We start from the raw sequence: 17,040 nt of genomic DNA, 5'->3' as shown, positions 1-17,040 counted from the left end.
CCCCCCCCCCCTCTCTCTCTTGTCTGTCTAGGAACCTTGGGAAATCTGGATTGAGAGTATCATGCCTCGGTCTGGGTGAGTATTACATTATATCAAAAAAAGATATTTCCATATGCTGTATGTTTTTGGTGCAGTAAATCAGCAGATAGAAGCAGAGACAGTTTTTGCAGAGTTTGTTTCTGTTTAACAGTTCCTTAATCATGACACCACGCTGACTCTCTCTAGCATTTTCCCTCTTTCACAAACACACACACACACACATACACACACACAATCTGGTTATTGATGTCTGGGAAAGGAGGACTGGGACTTGAACAGTGGGATATATGAATGCAATTACAAAAGCTGAACTCCAGTAACTGGAGTGGGCCAGTCAGCTTCAGTACCTCCGAGACGACAAAAGGCAGACTCAGCTTTCAGAGTGAAGCAGGCCAACACTACAGGGACTCCATATGCCTTTGTGTGTCTTTTAAAATATGAGCACTACCGTGTATGCATGTTACTAAATATAAAAATATCCAGGAAGATAAATAGTTCGGAATGCGTTGCTCATGTAGGAGATGCAGGTTTGAATCCAGCCTGTGTCTGGTCATGATCCCGTTCTTCTTTCTCTCTCTCCCACCAGTCTGTCAATAAAAAAGTGACAGAGCCCAAAATAAAACTAGCATGTATGCTCACAACTGGTGCGTGGCAGGCTTTTTTTTTTTTTGATTCTGTCACAGACAATGGGAAAAACATTGCTGCTTGGTAGAGTTGTATGTGCACACATTTTCATAAAAATATAAAGGGATGATCTGTTTTTAACACATCAGTTGAGTGAATTAATCAGAGAGACTCACTCATAATGTAACTTGTCCTGAATAGTGGGTCACTAAACAAATTAGTGCACAAATCTGAATGAATCTTTTAGGTGAACAAATTGGTGAACGTTTAATTTAGAATGTATTATTTTGTTCACTGAACAACTCTGTTTTTTAACGAATCAGTGACCTCATTTATAAAATGTTGCGTATAAACCGTCCTAAATTTGTTCTAAGATAATTTCTCAAAAGTGCGAATGTGCGATTCAGAGAAAACGAACGTTCGCACAAAAACATGTGCGTACGCCTCTCTTCCAGATGTGACATTTATCAATTGCAAATGAACTTGAAATTGTGCGCAGTTGACCTGGTGTCAGATCTCCGCCTTGTAAACGCCCCCTAATTACAGTCATCTTATAAAAAGTGAGCCATCCTACTTTTAAAATCACTTGCTATGACAACTAATAAAAAGTTTAATATCACAACATTTTTGCAAAACTTACAAAAACACATTATTGAAAGAAAAATTGGAATTTCCTTTCATAATAAAATTAATTATTACACGATTATGGTCTCCGGTCTGAAAAAACCTGCATTTGATTTGGCATTTCTTTATATTTAGGCTACACAGTTTACTAATGCTGCTCAAATGTGCCATTAATGTACTGACACAAAAATATATAGTGTATTTTATACAAATATAACTGATGTAAATGACAAAAACAAAGTTTAAGGCTGATGTCTTTTTTTATTTATAACATCTGCTGCTTTGCTTCTGTGAAAATGAATACAGTTAACAATGTTATCGAATAGAATATATTAAAACCGATATATTAGACGACAGGCCTATTCTTAAAGGCTACACAGACAAAATAGTCGGAGATGCGTTTATGCATGTTTTTTTTTCTATTTTACGCATTAGTAGTAAATCAAGACTTAGCAAGTTCTCTTGTAAAATTAAATAAAAAACCATGGAATAAACTGTGTACAGAAAGCGAATAAAGAAGGCTACTAAAAAGGTCAGTTTAATCTTCACAAAAACTCTGGTTAATAAAGAATCTGACTACACTGCACAATTAATCTCTTACACTGCATCTTTGTTGCTTAATAATAAAAGCGGTGTACGTGCAAGTTGCATTGCATCGCGCCGCGTAAACATAAAACCATGTCTGCATTTGTGATCGGAGGAATGACAAACAACAAGCCCTACTCTACACTGCCCAGAACTCGCGCTTGAATCATCAGTGGCAAATTCTTTATATAAAAAATATAAAAAACGTACTTACAATCTGTGAGTCAGAACAGCCGGCATTGTAGTCCACTCGTCCGGAGGGCTTGCGGCAACCACATGTGACGACCCCGGGCTGGACTTCGCTTCGTCCACGGTGAAAGCCGATCAGGTGATCCACAGCGCTGTTGATGTATTTCCTCAGCAACCAGCACGGATCAGCTCCAGGCATGACGAAGCGATATCGTCCTCTTTTGGAAGGCCAAACAAAGTAGTTTTGTTTTCACAACGAATCACACAGCGCCTTCACGACATGGCGGTGGCGGCGGCAACAATACTACAGCGAGAATAAAAGTTACACCTTCTTTCTTTGCGTGAACATTTGGGCGGCGTTATACAAATCTTCCCACATCGTGACGTAGATATGTGGGGGCGTGTTAGAACGAGCCGTTTTAGGTAGGCGTGGCTGACTCTTTTATAAAGAATATCTCTTTGGATTTGAGACTTTAGTCTTTGCAACTTTACAGATCTTCTTTATGCACCAAGAGCTTGTAACACTCCAAAGAGAAAGGAAAAATTTAAATCGCATCATATGACCCCTTTAACAATGTTATTGAATAGAATATAGGCTATTAAAAACCGTTATTGCACGACATAGGCCTATTCTTATAGCTACACAGACAAAACAGTCGGAGATGTGTTTATGCATTTTTTTTCTTCTATTTTACGCACTAGTAGTAAATCAAGACTTCGCAAGTTCTCTTGTAAAATAATAATAAAAACATGGAATAAACTGTGTACAGAAAGCGAGTAAAGAACTCTCAACATTAGGCTACTAAAAAGGTAAGTTTAATCTCGCAAAAAACTCCCGTTAATAAAAAATCTGACTACACAGCACAATTAATCTCTTACACTGCATCTTTGTTGTTGATGATGAATTCGGTGCTTGCACGTACACCGCTTTTATTATTATTGCAGATTAGATGTTCAAATAGCTGCAGTACTCCGACTTTGCCACAAGGAAAAGTGCGTACGCCTGCGCAGACCCTGACGTGGCGGTAAGTAGTTTTCCACGTCAAAGACCGTTTTTATAAATATGAACGTTGCCGTGGATTTTAGCGTACGCACACTCTAACATCAAATCTGTGCGTACGCACATTTTATAAATGAGGCCCCATCTGAGTAAACGAATCAGTGACGAGCTTAGTAATGTAACCACAGTTGCCAAGTCCTCAAATTTTACGCAACTCTGGGCTTCTTTTTTGCAAAGTCGCATTGAAAAAATCACGGGTCGCAGGTTGCGTTTTTTTTGGGGCTTATTTTGAAAAATATGGTTGCTTGTTAAGAAAAACCTGACAAGCAACTTTGTTTCTTTACATTTATGGTCGATGTTTGTTTCCAATATATTGTTGACACTGTCTGCTCGCAGGTAAAAGCCAATCAATGCAATAATTAATGTGCTGTAGGGTTATTCGTCATTGCACATCGCGCCCCCTTCTCCCCCTTATTGGAGTAAAATTTTTAATTTGCAGACATGTGACGTTAGTAGATGTAAATAGACAAACAAGGCCACCAACATTGATGTACAGAGATGGAGGAAACATGGGAGAAGGTGAACGGTGCAGGGGAGTAAAGGGACCAATTTGTAAAGTATTTTTATAATGCATTGATCATTAATACTAATGCATTAAGCAGTTATACTAATGGTTCGAGTTTATTTTATTATAAATATGTGGCTATATTAAAGCTGCCCCTTAGTGCTCCTGTCTTGTTTTATTCTCCTTTTCCATCTCCATAACTAGCTCGCAGGTGATCGGAGGATAGTGTGTGTCCTTCCGCTTTGTTGCAATTTGATGATTTTTGTAAAATAACTTCTGTTTTTTCTCTTTAAACGCCGAGTGGTTTCAGTTTACTATGTTGCAGGCTCATTTATTGATAATAAACAAATAAACTATCCTGCAGAAAGGTGAACAAGAAATCATTGAGAAGAAATTATTTTGTTTGGTGAAAAACTGTTTTTTAAAGAGCCCTAGTGAAAAATAAATATACTTAAATGCATTTGAAATACATTTAATTTATGCTAAGTATACTACAAATATATTAACATATTTATGTACTTAATAAAATACCATGAAATTGTACTTTTAGTATACTAAACTGGTATACTTAAAATCTGCTCAATTGGAACAACTAAGTTTGTAATTAATGCACTTTAATTGTGCGGAAGTAGTGCTGAAGTCCAATTAAAGATATAATGAAGTATATTTCATTGTGCTAAAGTGGAACTATTGCAAGTATACTTCTGGTACACTTTAAATATTTAGCATTTAAAGACTGATATTATTCAAAGATCATACAATCCTCATCAAAAGTGACATTAAAACACATTTTAGGCTTAATATTAAGAAATGTGCATTGTGCACATATAGTATGCCAAATTAAGTTTAATTATAATTTTTATATCAGTAAGTCTCGAGTTATCTGTCATTAAATATGTTAATAAATTTGAACTATACTTAGTATGAAATAAATGTATTTTAAATATATTACTTTTTAATAGGGGGTCATGAACTAAGAAATCAAAATTCCTTGAAATCAAAAGTCATTGTGCTATAAAAACATTCTGTAAGTTTCAGAACTCAAAACTTTCTCGTCAGTCTAAAAACAGCTTATATTGAAGCCAAAATGACAGGTTCTGGAATGTGCCATTTTATGACATAATAGTGTGGCTAAACATCACCTCAGCAGAAGAAGATCAACGCCTTCTTCTACATTACTGCCTGTTTAGCCCCGCCCACTGATTTGCGCACGTAGTAGGTGAATGACAAGACTGGCAAATGCAGGTCTATGCAGAAACTCTACAGGTGTGTGTGTGTGTTTGTTCACTACTCACTGCTGTGTGTGTGCACTTGGATGGGTAAATGTAGAGCACAAATTCCGAGTAATGGGGCACCATACTTGGCCACACGTCATGTCATTTCCTTTCATTAAACCAAACGATAAACTTTATTTGATGAACTTTATTTTGTGCTAGACCGCGTTAGTAAGAACTTGGTAATTTGTTCACTTCATTTTACTGCGGATTGGTTTACAAACAAGGCACAATTAGATGCAATATTTTCAGAAAGAAACTGAAAGACGATGCTGTGCCGACTATTTTGGATCCGACAGTAATGTCGCACCACACAAATGTGAGTAACTGTTTTCGTTAAGTGAAGTGATCTATTCTAACTATTGCTTTGTCTGTTATTACATATCGATTGATGTGTATTGAGTATTTATGTGTTTATAACCTAATTCACATCAATGTCCACCTATGAAGGATGTATGCTGTCAAACATACACAATTGTTAACCAATCATAGCAGTGGGTGTTTATTTCCGAATAATCTGCCAAGCCTACCTAAAAGTGTATAATGGCTTAGATACATATAAGAATGTAATATCAATGACAGTCATTCGCTGTTAACCAAACTTTTAACAGTAGCCGACTTTTTTTTTTTACATAGTCAATGGGTACCATCAGCCGTTATTCTTCAAAATGTCTTACTTTGTGTTCAGCAGAAGGAAGAAATTCATACAGGTTTGGAACAACTTGAGGGTGAGTAAATGATAACAGATTTTACATTTTTGAGTGAACTGTTCCTTTAAGCACCAAGTTACATCATTCTACCGGAAACACACCCCAGGTCAGCAGTGAGCGCATTATTGATTATGTTTAGATATGCAAGATGTAGTAGTAGGCCTTTTTGAGCACAAAACAGACTTGGGGATATTAGCAATTCCCTAATGTAGTGCAATCAAAGCTAATGAGATGGGCAGAAATGAGAACAAAGAAGTTATCCAATTCTCCATATTTCTCTCAGCGTTTCTTTTTCACTTTTACTTCTTTTCCCAGGTTATTTGTTCCTTGTTGCCATCAGCTGATTGATTGAATCTGAGCAATTCTGCCAATTGGATGTCGTTGTAAAGTGTTTTTTTTTAAAAGTAAATTCAAGGTTTGTCTCTAAGCAATAAGATCACTATGAGTATGTGTGTGCCTTTGTGTGTACACAAAAAAGAAACTTTTGATTCTTTCTTACATTGGCCTTTGGATCAGTTCCCACACCCTGAGGAGAAAGCCTACTCACCTCAAAACGACACTCATAAAAAATATTCACAGGTTCAGAAACGTTTATTTCTGTAAACACCTCAGAATTTCATCACCGTAAAAGTTTTGTCATTCTGCTCTTGTAATCACATCCCTCGGGCTTAGGTTAAACAGACTTGAAGTGCAGTACAACAATTTTTTTTGGCATTTCTGAGACAGTGCTGGTCCTGCCTGATTTGGCACTCTTTTGCCAGTATCGGTATGAAATGTTTTTGGGAAATGGGGTAAAATCCAGTGTAGCGAGCCTTCTTTAAAAGGTTTTTTTTTTTCCGCTGGTTAATTTACTTTGATTTTGAGTCATTACAGTGTGGGATCTAGTTATGATAGAGTGTGAAGTTGACTGTGAGGGTGTACAGTATGTACACACACACATTTTCTAAACTATATATAGTTTGGAGTAAGAAAAATCAATCAATCAATAAATGCTGTTCTTTCTACTTTCAGATCTGTTTTCAACATTGATAATAATAATAAATGTTTCTTGAGCACCAAATCAGCATATTAGAATGATTTCTAAAGGCTCATGTGACACTGTGAAAACTGAAATAATGGCTGCTAAAAATTCAGCTTTGCAATAACAGAAATTACATTTCAATAAAATGTCAATTTCCAATGTGGAAATTGATCCTACACCAGCGGTAATGAACAATATTATCCCTGAGAAGCTATGGAATTCCCTATCAAACTGATTCATTTAAACATATTATACCATATAAACATATTATAAGCGTTTCTTAGCTTTACACTCTCTATCTATGCAGCTTGGTAAACTGAGGCCCCCCAGGAGACAGGACCTAATAGGTTGACCACCACTGTTATGATGTTTCTAGAATGCAGTATAAAACAGTAATCCATATGTAATCCACATTAGCTGTGTATGGATCTGCCTAACAGCAGGGGATTTGAATGTGATGTAGCATTCAGGAGCTCAGTCATGCCCAAGACTGATTCACGGCAGGATAAGGATGAATGTGTTTGGCATCAGACTGAGTTCCTGTGTTAATTAGATGAGAAACAACATACACAGGTATAAAGTATGAAATTCAGCCAATCAATGACCCTTGAATGACATTGATTGATTCAGATACCAATCTATATACTGTAAGACTATATATTTAGTCAGAAATGTAATGCATGTTTGTTAACATTCACTAAAAAGTACCAAAAACAATGTTGTACCATGTTTTTAAACATGTACTGTACCATAGTAGTACCATGGTGTGCTTACCTTGGTGTAAAACTTAAATACCATAGTACCTGAATGTGTTAAGTGTGACACTGAAAATATATTGATCTTTCATGTGAGCTCTGAGTTTAAAGATGCCGTCATTGCACTGTAAATTTTTGTGGGTGAAATCCAATCGTTTCAACAGGAATCCATGCGATTGGGAGATTCATGTGAAGGCAAAAATATTCTCCACTCAGATTTAGTTTGAGTTCAAGTTGCTCACTCAAATGCACCGTGTTGACCAACAGAAAGCTTCTGTGTTTGAAAGTGACTTTCGTGTGAGCTTCACACATCTGTACACTGACAATTGACATTTTTTTATTGCAATATTATACCAAAATTGGCAAAACCTTCAGCGAATATGAGTGAAGTCAATACTCAGTATTTAACTCTGGACTGTTTTCACTTTAGTTCATTCTCACCTCATTTTTCAAGGGTCATTTTGAAGGAACTCTCAAAAGAGTCTTTATCTGAAAACCCATCAAAATTATTCAGTCTGCACAAAGAAAAAAAAATCGGACAGAGAAGGTTAACACCAGACTATTAACATTTTAAAGCTGAGACATCCAGGCTGCTGGAACAAAATACTAATGTACCTTGAGAGGAAGAGTGAGAGAGAGGAAGAGGACACTTAGCATTAACAATGAGTTTCTGCACAGTCATACTGACCTTATACATGCTGCCCAAAGCTGCGGTGTCAATCAGATGGATGATATAGTCTGTTCAATTATAAATGCTGTGAGTATCAAGGTCAAGGATATGAAATTGAACTGTTCAGGTAGTTCATTCAGGATCTATTTGGATAAAATGAGTTGTTTTATTCAAATGCTTCTGCACTCTGAAAAGCAAGTGCAAAATATATTTATATGTGTCCTCCTGTCAGCCTCTGCTTCTGAAATGTTGAGTTTGTTTGTGTGTGAAAGACTCTTATTGCTCAAAGCACTGTCAGTCGTACCCATAAGTGACATGTTTGCTTTGCCCGTCATATATCTGACTTCTAGTGAGAGTTAATTTGCTCTTTTGTTTTCACAATTTCACTCTTGCCATCGGCACAGTCCCTGCATGTAACTGACCCGCTGGCCTTCTCCCCCTCTTCTTGTCCTCTTAAAAATGACCTTGCCTTTTATCTGCATTTGACATTTCTACCCTTAGCTTAAGTTAAACACAATATAGAAACGAAACGGTTTACTGATATTAACCGTATAATGATGTAACGAATCAGTCCACTGAAGGCGAGTTGAAGTGAGAACCCAAGTGCAGTTTATTTACAGTGTGATCCAAACATCCAAACAATAATCCGTGACTTGACATGAACAGACTTGACTTGATATGAACAGACTTGACTTGATATGAACAGACTTGACTTGATATGAACAGACTTGACTTGATATGAACAGACTTGACTTGATATGAACAGACTTGACTTGATATGAACAGACTTGACTTGATATGAACAGACTTGACTTGATATGAACAGACTTGACTTGATATGAACAGACTTGACTTGATATGAACAGACTTGACTTGATATGAACAGACTTGACTTGATATGAACAGACTTGACTTGATATGAACAGACTTGACTTGATATGAACAGACTTGACTTGATATGAACAGACTTGACTTGATATGAACAGACTTGACTTGATATGAACAGACTTGACTTGATATGAACAGACTTGACTTGATATGAACAGACTTGACTTGATATGAACAGACTTGACTTGATATGAACAGACTTGACTTGATATGAACAGACTTGACTTGATATGAACAGACTTGACTTGATATGAACAGACTTGACTTGATATGAACAGACTTGACTTGATATGAACAGACTTGACTTGATATGAACAGACTTGACTTGATATGAACAGACTTGACTTGATATGAACAGACTTGACTTGATATGAACAGACTTGACTTGATATGAACAGACTTGACTTGATATGAACAGACTTGACTTGATATGAACAGACTTGACTTGATATGAACAGACTTGACTTGATATGAACAGACTTGACTTGATATGAACAGACTTGACTTGATATGAACAGACTTGACTTGATATGAACAGACTTGACTTGATATGAACAGACTTGACTTGATATGAACAGACTTGACTTGATATGAACAGACTTGACTTGATATGAACAGACTTGACTTGATATGAACAGACTTGACTTGATATGAACAGACTTGACTTGATATGAACAGACTTGACTTGATATGAACAGACTTGACTTGATATGAACAGACTTGACTTGATATGAACAGACTTGACTTGATATGAACAGACTTGACTTGATATGAACAGACTTGACTTGATATGAACAGACTTGACTTGATATGAACAGACTTGACTTGATATGAACAGACTTGACTTGATATGAACAGACTTGACTTGATATGAACAGACTTGACTTGATATGAACAGACTTGACTTGATATGAACAGACTTGACTTGATATGAACAGACTTGACTTGATATGAACAGACTTGACTTGATATGAACAGACTTGACTTGATATGAACAGACTTGACTTGATATGAACAGACTTGACTTGATATGAACAGACTTGACTTGATATGAACAGACTTGACTTGATATGAACAGACTTGACTTGATATGAACAGACTTGACTTGATATGAACAGACTTGACTTGATATGAACAGACTTGACTTGATATGAACAGACTTGACTTGATATGAACAGACTTGACTTGATATGAACAGACTTGACTTGATATGAACAGACTTGACTTGATATGAACAGACTTGACTTGATATGAACAGACTTGACTTGATATGAACAGACTTGACTTGATATGAACAGACTTGACTTGATATGAACAGACTTGACTTGATATGAACAGACTTGACTTGATATGAACAGACTTGACTTGATATGAACAGACTTGACTTGATATGAACAGACTTGACTTGATATGAACAGACTTGACTTGATATGAACAGACTTGACTTGATATGAACAGACTTGACTTGATATGAACAGACTTGACTTGATATGAACAGACTTGACTTGATATGAACAGACTTGACTTGATATGAACAGACTTGACTTGATATGAACAGACTTGACTTGATATGAACAGACTTGACTTGATATGAACAGACTTGACTTGATATGAACAGACTTGACTTGATATGAACAGACTTGACTTGATATGAACAGACTTGACTTGATATGAACAGACTTGACTTGATATGAACAGACTTGACTTGATATGAACAGACTTGACTTGATATGAACAGACTTGACTTGATATGAACAGACTTGACTTGATATGAACAGACTTGACTTGATATGAACAGACTTGACTTGATATGAACAGACTTGACTTGATATGAACAGACTTGACTTGATATGAACAGACTTGACTTGATATGAACAGACTTGACTTGATATGAACAGACTTGACTTGATATGAACAGACTTGACTTGATATGAACAGACTTGACTTGATATGAACAGACTTGACTTGATATGAACAGACTTGACTTGATATGAACAGACTTGACTTGATATGAACAGACTTGACTTGATATGAACAGACTTGACTTGATATGAACAGACTTGACTTGATATGAACAGACTTGACTTGATATGAACAGACTTGACTTGATATGAACAGACTTGACTTGATATGAACAGACTTGACTTGATATGAACAGACTTGACTTGATATGAACAGACTTGACTTGATATGAACAGACTTGACTTGATATGAACAGACTTGACTTGATATGAACAGACTTGACTTGATATGAACAGACTTGACTTGATATGAACAGACTTGACTTGATATGAACAGACTTGACTTGATATGAACAGACTTGACTTGATATGAACAGACTTGACTTGATATGAACAGACTTGACTTGATATGAACAGACTTGACTTGATATGAACAGACTTGACTTGATATGAACAGACTTGACGAGGCATGAACAGACTAGACTCACCGACAGCGGGTTACAACATCAATACACAACAAAAGACAATGGCAACATGAGGGCTACTTATAGCAGACTATAGGGTCACATGACATGAACAAACCAATGGCGAACAAGACACATGACTAAGACTACCAACCAGAACATGACACAATGAACAGAGGAACCAATAGCATGAAGACAAGAGGGCAAGGGAAGCATGACACAAACAGGGACCATGACTAAACTCCAAAATAAAAGACACGGAAAACATGAACATGAACACCCAAACACCAAACCCCACATTACAAATGATTAAGAAACCCTAGATAGAAGTGATTGGTGGTTTTGTTCTTGATTTGTGGAAGTAATAATTCTTATCCTGTGAGAAATTCCTTTAACTTTAGACTTCTGCAAGGATAAAAAAATAAATAAATTTTTTAATCAAGATTAAGGATGTTTACCTATAGAATGTAATTTCTGTCAGGGTTTATTCTCCCTCGTGTCTCCCTCATTGTGACTTTCTTTAGTGGAACACAAAGTGTTTTTTGTTTTTGTTTTTTTTAAGAATATCATATGCACTTCTTGTAATATAATGACAGTGACTGGGGCTGTCAGCTTCCGAAATGTAACATTAAAAAATAATAATCAGACAAACGCCATAAAGTATCACAAATGTGATTCATATGTCCAAGTCATTCAGTAGCTTTGTGCAAAGAACAGATGCAAATTGGCAGACATGCGAAAAAAAAGTAGTTTGTCCATTCATGAAAGATTCATTCTTCATCGTTTCAGTGAATCAGTTGATGCATTTCAAAGTTGCTCTGAAAGATGAATCAGACTAATCAGGTTCTCAAGTTCAACTCAATGATCAAGTCATTTGGTAAACAGCTCATTGGAGGAGAATATTGAATATCATCAGTAAATAACAATGTAAACCAGCCAAAGCTATTGTATATCATCAGAACATAGCACACAAGTCATTTGGATTGCTATTATGATAGTTGTAAGATCATTTTATGGTGCTTCTGCATCCTTTTTATAACTGTGTTAAAAAGAGTAACAGTTTTTCAAGGTATTTCCTTTTGTGTTCAACAGAAGAAAGTAAATCACATTGGTTTGAAATAGAAATGCCACCCACAGTGGAGTACTGGAGTATAAATGCCATACATAACTGCTTTGCTTTCCTAAAACCACCTATTGGGACATCTAGAAATAGGAAGATGGTTGCTGATGTCAGCAGCATTTTGTAGAAGAGTGCGAATAAATATAGGACAGCTTTACTTGACCCCACTGCAGCAGTGAGTGAGTGGGCAAGAATAAAGTTATGATAATTCCCCACGCTAAAATAGATCTCCATCCCTCATTAAAACTCATAGCGTAACAGCCACAGAGGTGCAGAACATTTCCCAATATCCTGGTGCTTCATAAGCAATGTGCCGTAAATTCGGGGTCTTCTCCACTGTCAAACCACAGCAGAATTACATGTCTGAGTCAGATAGCAGCTGCTATTTATAAGCTCTGTTGGCTGAGCTTGTAACTTCTGTTCTGCTGCCCTGGATTTACAGCTCTTTGGAGTATTTTCTCTGAATCTGCTGCTGTTAGAAATAGGTAAAGCTTCTCCGCTGTAGGTTCCCACTTCTGGAGAGTGTAACCGGCTAAAAACAGCAGATCCATAATTCAGCTGGAGTTGCAACATAATTAGCCTGATCGCGCTTTAGGAGAGATTGTGCCATTTCCAAATGTCATGCTTTTTAATACATTTGGGGTTGAGTAAATATTTTGAAGGTTTTGATTATAAATATTAAATATAAATTTAAATGTTCCAATCTAATGAAATGTAAATGTTAAAGGTAAAAGTGCGTACAGTTTAGTAGACGGTAGGGTTTGCATTAAATGAACTGAGACAGTTATTATGCATGTCACCTTTACCACTTGGGAAATAGAGAGAAGCAGAATCTTGGTATATACAGTAAGAGCAAACTCACACACTGTAAAAAATGATTGTGATTTTAATAGTAAAAACTGTAAAATGCTATAGTAAAAACCTATTAATTGGTTAACAATAAGTTTTCGTACTATATACAGTGAATAACTGTAATTACATTTGATGTAACTTTACAGTAAAACATGTTAAAATTATGGTTTTTAGAAGTGAAAAAGAACAAGTCGTATAATTTACAGTGAAAAAAACGTAAATTGCCATTCCCAGAATTCTCTGCATGACACTTCACATCTGATGTTTTTTCGTTCTTTGATGTTTTTTATTTATTTTTTTTCTCATCAGTTGTGTACATTAGGGTTTTATCTTACATCTAATGTTGTTAAATTAACAATTATTGCATTATTACAGTATCATGTGTTACCATGATGGTGTTTAGTGTTTGTGTGAATTAAAAATACAATGGTATTTGAATTGAATTGCATTGAAACAATTAAAAAGGATATTGTTGTAATGGCATCTTTTTAGCTTAAAGGGATAGTCCACCCAAAAATGAAAATTCTGTCATTAATTACTCACCCTCATGTTGTTCCAAACCTGTAAGACCTTCGTTCATCTTTGGAACACAAATTAAGATATTTTTGATGCATCCCGAGAGATCTCTGAACCTCCCATAGACAGCAAGGATCCTTACACAATCAAGGCCGAGAATATTTTTTGTGCGCAAAAGAAAAAAATAATAATGTTTGGAGAGTATCACATACGTAAACAACGTATGCTGTTCTGTGTCTGCAGCACGGATATGCGGTATACGTTGTTTACGCTTTGATCTGAATGTAAACAACATATCCGCGTACATACGCTGCATATGTTGTTTACGTATATGTGATATTCTCCAAAATGGTGGTATAGGGTGATGCGGAGGAGACGAATTGTTGAATAAATTATTTTTGTTTTCTTTGCGCACAAAAAGTATTCTCATACCACTGATATCACATGGATTATTTTAACGATGTCCTTGTTACGTTTCTGAGCCTTGATCATGTAAGGATTCTTGCTGTGTACGGGAGGGTCAGAGACAGTGGCGGTTCTACATTGAATTACACCCTGGGCGAGACATTGCCAAAAGACAATGAACACAATTCTGCACAAAATATGACAGTATAAGTTATCAGAACTTAAATAAATATACACTATATGTGCCAAAAATATATACAATCAGATATATAAAAAACTAGCACAACTCCTTCATCACACAAATGTGAAAACACACTAAAGAGAATCTAATTATTACACTATTGCACTAAGAACAGAAAACACAAACTAAAACTAAAACCTGACCTTTCTGGCCTTCCTTGATGCAAAATCATCAATGATGTCATCGTATGAAATCTGCTCCCCTATTGAGTGATTGATACTGATGACGGCAAGGCCAGTGAGCCGTTCCTGGGACATGGTTGACCTCAGGTACGACTTGATCAACTTTAGTTTTGAAAAGCTCCTCTATGCTTGAGCCACAGTGACTGGCAGAGTAAGTGCAATCCTGAGAGCAGTCCAAAAGTTGGGGTAGATCTCCGATAGATCCTTATCATGCATAAAAGTGATAAGCTCAAGGAGGCTCATGGTCTTTGATGGCAGGTCAGGGAAGTTCTTAATTTCCTGCACAAGCTCTCTACTGTCCAAATCAGAGTGCCCCTTAAAGTGCAGTGTGGTGCCTAGTGCCTCGCATTGCTCTGCCAGCTCCTCATCTGCAAGACTTGGGAAATTTGTCAAAACCCCGAATTTCTTTCCCACATTTTCCAATGTGGAAAATCTCTCCTTGATGGCTGACGTGGCTGCATCAACGACAACGTTGAAGAATCCAACCTCCAACTTCCTAAGTGCACCACTGAAAGGCTCATCATGTGATTCATATGATAAGTGGCGCTTTGTGGACCTCAGCTCTTCATCCTCAATATCAGATATTTGTGGAGATATTTGTGGAGACATATGTGTAGCTGAAGACATAGATGGTAGCTCATCCTGAAGGGTCGAGACCATTCCAGAAGAGGCCTGTGTAGCGGGGGAGGTGGTTGGCTCATCCTGACCAGTGGCAGAGGATGCTCAATATTTTAGAAGTGCCCCTGAAATTGCAATTGAATTTTTACATTTTTTTCATGTCATCACATTGTTTAGAGCATAAGAAACAAATGGTAAAAAAACATTTTTGAAAAATAATATTTTATTCATATGTTATGCTATGTCCTCTGTAGTGGACACTAGGATTCAGTTGTTTAAAAAATAAAATGACATGAAATTATATGTATAGGCAAAAACAATGGGATTTTTTTTCAATCACCAATAACTTTTTGGGTTTCAGGATTTTTTTTTAACCAAAATTTATATAAAGATGATTCTCAACTATGTTATGAAAGATATAATGGAATGAATTGATACATCATTTTACTTTATGCAATATGTGGATAAAATGGCCATAAATTAATATTCCCATTCAATGCAATGTATCTATTCACACAGCTTCTGTGCACGGCACCTTCTCAGCAAGCAGGGGCGCCAATTTGCCAATTCCCCACACAGTGAAATGATAGATAATAGAAAATCGCTTCGTGGCGGCGGCGCAGAAGTTTTTATTATTTTTTTTAACTGCTCGTGCCGCCCCCCTTGTATCATGAAAAAATGCCACCCTGCACGGTTCGCCCGTGCCAAAAACCGCTACTGGTCAGAGAGCTCTTGGAATGCATCAAAAATATCTTAATTTGTGTTCCGAAGATGAACGAAGGTCTTACAGGTTTGGAACAACATGAGGGTGAGTAATTAATGATAGAATTTTCATTTTTGGGTGAACTATCCCTTTAAGTTTGAGATTGTTACTATACAGTATATAAGCTGTGGAATTGCCATAGTGTTATGTGGCAAGCCATAATTTATATTAATGTCATTGGAAAATTACTTTTTTAAAGCTTCTTTGAGTGAAATATGGCACAACTGGCCATTATTTGCAGCATTATTATTTCACATTTGGCAACCCGTAATTTATACATGTTCAGCCGCACCACACATGGAAATCTTAAAGGTCGAAAAAGAATTGGCTGCTTAATTGCATAGTTAGGTCCTCTGCTTTTTGCTCTCTAAGTAATAATCAAACGGTCATTAAATGAGACCAAAGTGCTTTTGCAAGAAATATCACAATTCAACACTTAATATTCTTTTTCTTTTTCATTTACAGGCACATGGGTGACATTTGGAGGACAGATTTCAGATGAAGTAAGTGAAAATTGTTCTGCTTTCTTCACTGCACTTACCTGAAGCAATGAATGTATGATGAATGTATGTATGTATCAGAGCATAGTGAAAATAACAGCAAGAGTGACAAGAAAAGCCTGCAGATGGCAAATACATGTCTGTGTGTGAGCGCACATGATGCAAGAGGCCCTGACATTTTGTTCTAGAAGTTGTGTAAAACGTACAACACACACAGACGCAGATGTTGTGGAAGGGACAGTCGCATCAAACTGGAGGACAAGTGAGGATGATAATTTGCTTCTGAGGGCATGCAAGTTCATATAAAACAGCCTGCTGTCCTTCTGCCTCGATGGAAGGGTTAAAATGTCCTCAGTCTCTGTGGTCAAACAGCCCCTTCCTTTCTGTGCTGGTTGTCGAGAGATAGAGCATGAAATGTTGGAATCATCACCCCGTCCTAAATATGCACACACACACAGTTTTCACCTCCCTTCG

The 17,040-nt window shown here is 36.6% G+C and overlaps 1 protein-coding gene across 2 annotated transcripts in view; it reads left to right on the top strand.

The window, feature by feature from the left end:
* The window catches only part of LOC107675612 (voltage-gated potassium channel subunit beta-1-like), a 116,559-nt gene that overhangs the window by 46,412 nt on the left and 53,107 nt on the right, over positions 1-17,040 (top strand). For both annotated transcript variants that reach the window (XM_016470017.1, XM_016470016.1), the window contains exons 2-3: positions 32-75; positions 16,532-16,569. In XM_016470017.1, coding sequence (XP_016325503.1) covers positions 32-75; positions 16,532-16,569 — 82 coding nt within the window. The remainder of the gene's footprint in view (positions 1-31; positions 76-16,531; positions 16,570-17,040) is intronic.

Source organism: Sinocyclocheilus anshuiensis, unplaced genomic scaffold, assembly GCF_001515605.1.
Source record: "Sinocyclocheilus anshuiensis isolate Anshui unplaced genomic scaffold, SAMN03320099.WGS_v1.1 scaffold2082, whole genome shotgun sequence".
NCBI classification, from domain to species: Eukaryota; Metazoa; Chordata; class Actinopteri; order Cypriniformes; family Cyprinidae; genus Sinocyclocheilus; species Sinocyclocheilus anshuiensis.
This window is presented reverse-complemented; position numbering and strand designations above follow the sequence as displayed.